The 8,246-nt window shown below is 39.3% G+C and overlaps 1 protein-coding gene across 1 annotated transcript in view; it reads right to left on the bottom strand.

Moving 5' to 3' along the window:
- RB1 (retinoblastoma 1) overlaps window positions 1-8,246 on the bottom strand; it is a 91,552-nt gene that overhangs the window by 73,467 nt on the left and 9,839 nt on the right. Inside the window, exons 3-4 of the mRNA XM_009319982.1 lie at window positions 2,613-2,725; window positions 491-625 (exon numbers count right to left, since the gene is read on the bottom strand). Of these exons, the coding sequence (XP_009318257.1) occupies window positions 491-625; window positions 2,613-2,725 (248 nt within the window). The remainder of the gene's footprint in view (window positions 1-490; window positions 626-2,612; window positions 2,726-8,246) is intronic.

Consider the following 8,246-nt stretch of genomic DNA (forward strand, 5'->3'; position numbering starts at 1 on the left):
CAGGCTCTGCAACACCCTCAGATGCTGGAACAAACAGCCTTCAGTTCCAGATCCGGGAGAGAGAGAGACTATCTTATTTGTGCTTTTTTTCTTTCCAGAACTCCCTAGAAAGAAACTCTTGGATCAGGATTTGCAGAGGGGTGGGCAGGTAGAAATGGGAAGTCCCTTAAATAAAAAAAGTATTAGGCAGTGAACCAATCCTTATATTTGTAAAAAGCTTAACAAAGGGACTAGCAGCCAGTTGTCATGCTGCCCCTTCTATTGTTTGTTCTGCAACAAGGGGATTGCTTAACAAAGCATTGTAATAGTTATGGAGTAAAATGTAAGATGTGTTTATTAATGCATGTAAACAGTTCCATTTTACTGTTCTGTAAATACTAGCGCACAGAGTTTAAATGGGCTCTTCTAATACACAGTTTGAAAAATCTAAATACTTAAATGTTGACAGCCATAAATAATTCATAATTTCAAAATTAAAAATATATACTACCTTTCAAACTTGTGGTACAGTGCAAGTAATACATCATATTTCTTTTTCAGCCTTGATACAGTGCTATCAACTTTAGTGCTTACAGTATCCATGTTAACATCCACCTCTTTCAGAAACTGAAAAAATGTGCATACGCTGAAAAAAAGGAAAAAAAGATGCCAGATTATCTGAGAATGACCATTCTGCAATAACTCTTTAAAAACCCCACCAAAGCTCATTGCCTTACTTCACCTGACTCCAGCATATTCTTATTACAACTAGCAGTGACTGAGAACCTTGCTTTGGAAAACACTACTTGCTTACCTTGAACCCCATATACCACCTTTAAATTTTCCAGATGTAGGAAAACTGTTCAACTAGGTAGCACAGGCCTCTTGCGATATGGGCTCTACTACAGAAAGAGAATTTTCTTGGCTAGCACAGATATTATCTTTGGAAGTCAGAATTTGCTAACTAGACACATCTTTCTTCCTTGCTCTGCCAGTAAAACCACAAATATCCAACACAGACATCTTGACTCTTCTGTTCTAGCTAAAAGTTCTACTTCAGAAACGTTCTTACTACTCTAAGAACATGAACCTTGGCTCCATCCATGCTAAAGAGAGACCTAGGAATGAAAACTGAGATGAATGCATTGAATTATATGGTATTCCATGTCTTTCAACAGACACTGGGGGCAAGGACAGCCCCACCCTTTGGAAATACTATTACACAGGGGACCAAAGTTTTCCCTACTCATCCATGTAATATTATGGCCATCAAGAAAGCATTTTGTTGTTTTGTTCATAACCAAAATGAGCAGATTACTAAAGATTAAGGAGGAGGAAGCTATCAAGTATATTCAACTATTTCAACTGTATCAAGTATATTTTGATCCTTTATCAGAATATTGGATTCTGAGAGATTTTTCTGATCTTTGTCAGATTAAAAAACAGAATATAAAAACAGTCAGAAGTTCATTTGGGAATTCTTTTACCTTGGAATGAAAAATCTTTCCAATATATCTGTGTGGCTCTAGAGGATAAGACGGTAGAAGTCTCTGCCAGATTGACCATATAGCTGACAAAAAGCCCATGGCTAACACGCAATTGAGTATTGCTAAAATAAAAATCGGCAAAGTAATAGCTTACTCTTTGAAACCCCAAGCTAAAAAAGTCTCTTTCAGTTTGCAGCACAAGTTGGTCTGTACTCAGGTGGAACATGCTGAACATCACTGCACAAATGCAATTAGTTTTCATTCACATGGTTCCAATTCAGTCAAGACTGAAGAGATTAAGTCAAAACATGGGACCTGACCGCTGCTCTGGGAGACGATGCAAGGTAGGAGCGGCATGGAGAAGTCTAATTATAACTGATGACTTCCAAGAAAAGGATGTTTAACCCCAAGCCTGGGGTTACCACCACAGCGTGCCCGGTGTTCTACCCTAGAGCATCTGAAGGCTCTGCTCCTGCACATGCTTTTGACACACAGCACTGTTACTAGGCAGACGGCACTGGAATCCTTTCCTTAGATGAATCTAACACACGGGTATGCCTATTGCTGTTGCCACCTAAATTTACCTTAAAAGCAGATACTGTCCTATAATCTTAATTTCTGTATTACGAACTTAGTGAATATACAATATAACAGTAACAATCCCCTAGCAAAAAGCATGTACAAAAGTACAAAATTTAGACTGGCATTAAAATGTTTGAAAAAGAGCGGCATGCTGGCAAACTATCTGAAGAGTAACTTTTTTTCCCACTTCTTGATTTAGCCTAAGCCTAATGTTGAAAAAAAGGTTTTATAGTAAATCTTGACACAGGGAAAGGAAAATATTTTAAGTGTAGTTTATACCAAGTTAAATTGATGAAGACTTTAGGTTGAGCAAGAAAAAGAATCAGCTGTGTGATACAATCAAAGCAAATCACAGTTGAATCAAAGAAGTATCATTGCTCCCTCAACTAAAATAGTTGACACCCAGTTTACCAAAATGTTCAAAATTCCCATAAGGAACCTTCACTTTAAAATCAACTAGCCTGATACGCACAAAGATTCACAATGCTTTAAAAACATTCTCTTTATAAAAATGTTGACTAGTTAATTGCTGAAATCTAAATTCGCACACTTAAATTCACTTACCTTATGCTTATACTTTTCAGAAGCTCTGTGAAAGTGAATGTCATTTCATCCAGATCAATTGCTACAATAAAGATACAGACGCCCCATGTTTCCTTTTTCTTTTTGTTATAAGCCTTTTAGAAAAAGAGAAAACAGTTTTTATTATGCAGTAGAAGTGGGTAATATATGGAAAGTATTAATTTGTCCAAACTAGATTAGAAACGGTAAAACAAAACAGTCAAGCAAATATTTGACTATGATAGCCAATTATTTGGTAACTGAAAACCACTACAAGTTTTACATTACAGATGAAAGACCAAGCACTTCAACTGTTACTCCTAGAGTATAAGATCAATTTCACCCATACAATTCAGCAAAGCTTCAAAATAGTTTTGGTTCCATAGAATGTTTATGCAAAGCAGAAACGATAATTATTATTTTTTTCAAAGTTACTATATTTAACCACAACAAGACACTGAAGGTTAAGGAATTGGGAGAGAAGCCATAAGAAAGAAATATAAAATCATTAAAAGGACAGGCAATAAATACTCACGAACTTTATTCTCCAGCTAGGTCTCAACCACTTATCACAGCTGAACCACAAACCCACCTCTTTGTTTAGTAAAGCATGATCGTAACGAGCACCTTCAGGCATTTTCCTACCATACATCTACACTTCAGGTCTGTCTTCTGCTGCTTAGAAGTAAGGTACAAGCCGATCATCCTTCACCAAAGAAAAGCCATCCCACAATGACAGACATGCCATCCACATGGAGTTCACTCCTGATGGTTCACAAGCTAGTCACTTGGAGCATCAGCCGGGCATCCGTTACGATTCCAGTACCCTTCCACCAAAACAGCATCTCAGCGGAAAACCTCTAAAGAGGGATGTTTTGTAGAAGCATGGAGGGAAAAACCTAAGCAGGTATACCGCAGGTTTTGGAAAAAAAGCTATTTTGAAGACAGAACTAGGCGTGGGTGCAGCCCTGCAAGACTCCTAAAACAGCAAACTCGTAAAATACTCTTTGGACATTTGGCATCCTTACAAATCAATCTCCAACACCACCCAGGCCCACAGCCACTTCAGCAAAGGAGCAGAGTTTGAGCATGTCTCTCAGCAGCTCTAGGTTGGATGTGACATCCATTAGAGGACGCAGGTGAAACAGACCCCTGGGAGCTAGTGAGCTGAAATACTGAACTCCTGCTCTTCTACGCTGCTTAGTTTTAGCCCACTCCCTGGCCTACTTTCTTATCCTTTCCCCGATCACTCCACCTAGCTGCCTCCCAGGCAACACCAATGCAAGCCACAGGGGCCAGTTCACTCTAGAAAATACTCCCAAAAGGCAAGAGGAATAAGACTGCACCAGACCTGGCTCCCTCCATCTTATGGGGTCTTCCAAAACTACCCCAAAAAAGGCTCTGCATCCTCAGCACCCGCTCATGTCCTCGCTTACTCAGCAGTGTAACCATGACAAGTAGCTTGCCATGCCCATAAATGATACAACAACAGTTTCACTAACACTGCCAACAATGATATACATTTTTTTTGCAATTGCTCTGCTTCTTTCTTGGGACCAGTGTTTATACATCCATGAAGAGTGGCTGGGGCCTCCTCCAAAGAATGAGAAGTTTCATTGGTTTGTGCAATTGATAACAGTTATAGTACAGGCTTGAATGCTAAAGTAACCAGCCACCTTCAACAACGTGGTAACTGTCCATTATTTAAGTTACTACTTTCTTCCTGCATTCCTATTTGAGCATTTCTATGAATCGTGACACCTTGTACAACAGAAAATTACTTTGAAAGAAGCTATTAACATACTGAGATGCATTTGATGATAAAGGAATGGATATTAATATCAAATAGTCACTGTCTCTTTGTTTATTGGAAACCCTCACTTTTTAGATATTTTATGTACCATCGTATACCACCAGCAACCTAAAGATGAGGCAAAAAAATTGCTCTCGAGGGGTTTTGCACAGAAGAAAGGCTTTGCTAAGAGATGCACTCCCACCGTCTCAGCCAGTCTCGACAATCCTTTGCTGACACGTACAACAAGCTACCAGGCACATAAGAACAAAAAATGTCCTGTAGGATGGGAATGTCTGTTTTCCTGCATTAATATGTCTGTGATGCATTGTAAAAAATCTTGAAGGTTAAGGCTAGCTAGTGACCTACCAAGAAGAAGGATAACTACTCACTTACCGAGGACACCACTGCCACTGGAGTCAGTTGACCTTGTTTAATAAAGAAGTTCCCCTCACTTCATGCTCCTGCAAACTCAGACCATGACACTGTTCTGTAAATATAACATCTCATAGGGCAGGAGGACTGAATACTAGGAGGTGGTGAAATTGTTCCTAGTTTGCTGCCTATCCAAACAAGCCTAGCTCTCCTAGGCAGCTTAGCTCTACCCTGGGAGGATGAATGCTTGATGGCTATGGCAATGGTTTGTTTGGTAAGAGTGAGGTCTGGTTTTGCAAGAACAATCTTTAAACTCCTTATCCAGTATGGTTTGGGCTAATAACTCATTTATTTCTACCATTAAACAAGACGGCAGCCTCAGAGGCAGCCTGTCAATCCACTAGATTCAAGCCATCACGGTGAGTCAAACTCTAATATCAGGACTACCCCCTTATCTGCTCCTGGTGTTACAAGATACTTTGGGCACCTCCTCCTCAACCAGACAGATGTTGGATGACTGCTGGCCTAACAAAAAACGTTACACAGAACCCAGGATAAACTAATAAGATTATGATTGTGTTCTAGTAGCAAAGAAAAGGTTAGCAGCTCTTGAGTGTGCCCACCTCTTAACATCAGCTGCGTGAGGGAGGAGAGGAAAGCATGCAAGAACACCGGACTGGTCCTATCCCACCAGCTGCTGCTGGTTAAAACACCCAGAGACGCAGGTAAACTGCAGTTTCCTCAAAAAATAAGACTATCTGCGCATAGCCATGCATGAAGATTTTAGTGATTTTAATACATAAAATATAAACATAATGAGGTAGGAGAAGGGGAGAAGACAAAAGGAGAGGTCTTCCTGGCAAGTCAGACTCCTGAGTATTCTCCTCTTCATACCCCTTCCCTCCCAAAGCTCACAGACATTTTTCAAATCCTTTCCTATACAAATGAGTTAAAGCTGACTGCAAAACAAAAATGCAGCAGCATCACTCCGTTCGACTATTTTGCCAGTGTCGTAACTCCAGGGGAGCCAATCCCTATGACACAAATTAACGGTTTGTTTACAGCCAAAGCCAGACAATTCATCCCAGATGGACTTGAGGGCATGGGAATGGACGCAAGACAAATTCACAGCCAGAAATTCATTTCTGAGGGTTTTCTTCTTGACCACAGTCTGACTCAAGACCTTCGTTGATACAGCACCACTACAGAAAACAGGCAGGACAACGGCTCAACATTTGTCCTTGGCTGTCAGTTCCAATAAGATGACTTCCAGTGACCTTATTTCAACTTATCCTGAATCAAAGCCTACCAATCACTAACTCAAAGATTATTTAGTATCTAGTAGTCTACATAGGGTTTTTTTTATTTAGGATTCTGGGGAACCAATGCTATGACTTTGGGCAATGTAGATCAGTTCTGTTGAATCAATATAGTTTTCTGTAGGAAAAGATCTAAAACTCTTACAAGCTCTTTCAAAATACTTATTTCTCATTCTGGACTTAACTATTGCTACTATTTAATCTATTTTTAGCAAATCAACAGCTTGCCTAAATCTAGTAAAAACAACCTGGAGGAGTCATAGGCTTAAAATGCTCATCAAACTGAACTATTGTGAAATGGGATTCTCGCCTCTCTTCTTTCCAGATATTGTTGCAAGGTGTTAAAGGCACTACCAGAAATAACTTCTGTTCTCTACCTCAAGAGGTTCTCCAGTGCTAAACCAGTCACAAGGAGGAGATGGTCACAAGAAGTCTCAGTTCTAGTTTGGAGTCAGAGATGTTTATTATTCTGCCAACACTGGTAACAGTTTTGATGACAGCCTACAAAAGTGATCCAGGAATAGAAACTTCAAATGATGTTGTGTAAAAGAAGGTCAGGAGAAATGTACATGAGAAATATGCAAACGCAGATGGGTGTTTGAATCAAATGGCATATAGGATGTCACACTGCAAATACCAAAAACCTAATTTTTGAAGGGGAAGATGTGGAACTTGTTGGCTTACCAAAATCCCAGCCACCACGTCCTAATCAATATAGAGAACTAGCTAGGTGGTACAAGAAACATTCACAGACATGTTTTAAGATTACAGGTGGGGAAGATGGCAGGGAAAAAGAATCAAGAAGCATTCACAATAGAAAACTGATCAGAATTAAGACTTGCAGGAAAAATTTCCTAGAAAAAAAAATTCTGAAAGGGAATACTGTACCCACTGTCTGCATAGAAGTTCTGTGTAAAGACAGTTAGATCCCCCATTTTTCAGCAATAACGATTCCAGACAATTGAACATTGTCTGGAATGGAAGATTACTATTAGTTCTCAACAGATTAAATCAAACTCAAACATAATACTAGCTAAAAGTAATGGAAGTCAATGGAAAGTACTGAACTGCTGAAAATAGTTCTTCTGGTATGAAAACTTCCCATGACATTTTTCTTGCATGTAGCAAGACTGGAAGGGACATCAGTCTTTCCCCAGGATGGGCAGATGATGAGTAAAAAAAAGAAACTGTATGCCAGTTAGCTATACTTTTAAAGTGCAACGGCACAACACATACATGCAATGCATCTGCTACTAAGACACTGAATATCACCAGCAAGAGGCCAAGGTGATAATTTATGTTTGCTTTGGGACTTTCAGTAGCTCTTTGTTTTTTGTTTATTAACAGAGGATCCTAAAATATCTGTAATTTTGCTCATCCACTCAAAGCTTCAGTGGATTCAAGTTCAGTTTAGCTGCAGTTCTATAAATGAGAGACAAAGCCCTAGACAGAAAAGACTTTATTAGCTTGTATGCGTTTCATGCTTTTGCCAAAAGCAAGAAGGCTCTGCGTGCCTTTTAGCATGAGGATGAGGTGGTTTACCAACTACAATGTTTTCTTCTTCATAAGAAACTACAACCAAAGGAACTGATTTAATTTAAATGTGAAATTTTATGAATTGGGAACATTCGACCTGCTGACAGCTAACTTTTTGGTCTATATAGAGCAACCTTGCTACGTTTAAGAACTCATTATTTCATTCCTCCACTTAAGCTACAGTTCATCTTTTAAGTTTTCTTCACTAAGAACATAGTTCAACTCTCGTATGAATCAAGTGCTCTGCAGTATCTGCATACCAGTGTAAGTCACCAGTTGGAGATAATTTCCAGTTGGAAGGTAAGATGAGCAATTAGAAACAAGGAAAGATGACAGAAACATCTTCAGATGCTAGAGACTTTCTGGGGGAAAAAAAATAAGGCAGCAATAATACATTCTCACGTCCATGGGGTACAGAATAATCACCACTGGCTTGAATTACAACACAGAAACAGGTTAGTGTAGTACTTGGGGGGGAAAAAAGTATGGGCAAAGAAAGTTAAACTAGGAAGGACTAACTATGCAGACTGCAGATCTTTCATCATCAGAATTTTTTAATAGTGGGCTAGACAGACACTTGATAAAAATGACTCAGGAATTAATGAGTCTGAACCG

The sequence above is a fragment of the Pygoscelis adeliae genome, unplaced genomic scaffold, assembly GCF_000699105.1.
Source record: "Pygoscelis adeliae isolate BGI_AS28 unplaced genomic scaffold, ASM69910v1 Scaffold32, whole genome shotgun sequence".
NCBI classification, from domain to species: Eukaryota; Metazoa; Chordata; class Aves; order Sphenisciformes; family Spheniscidae; genus Pygoscelis; species Pygoscelis adeliae.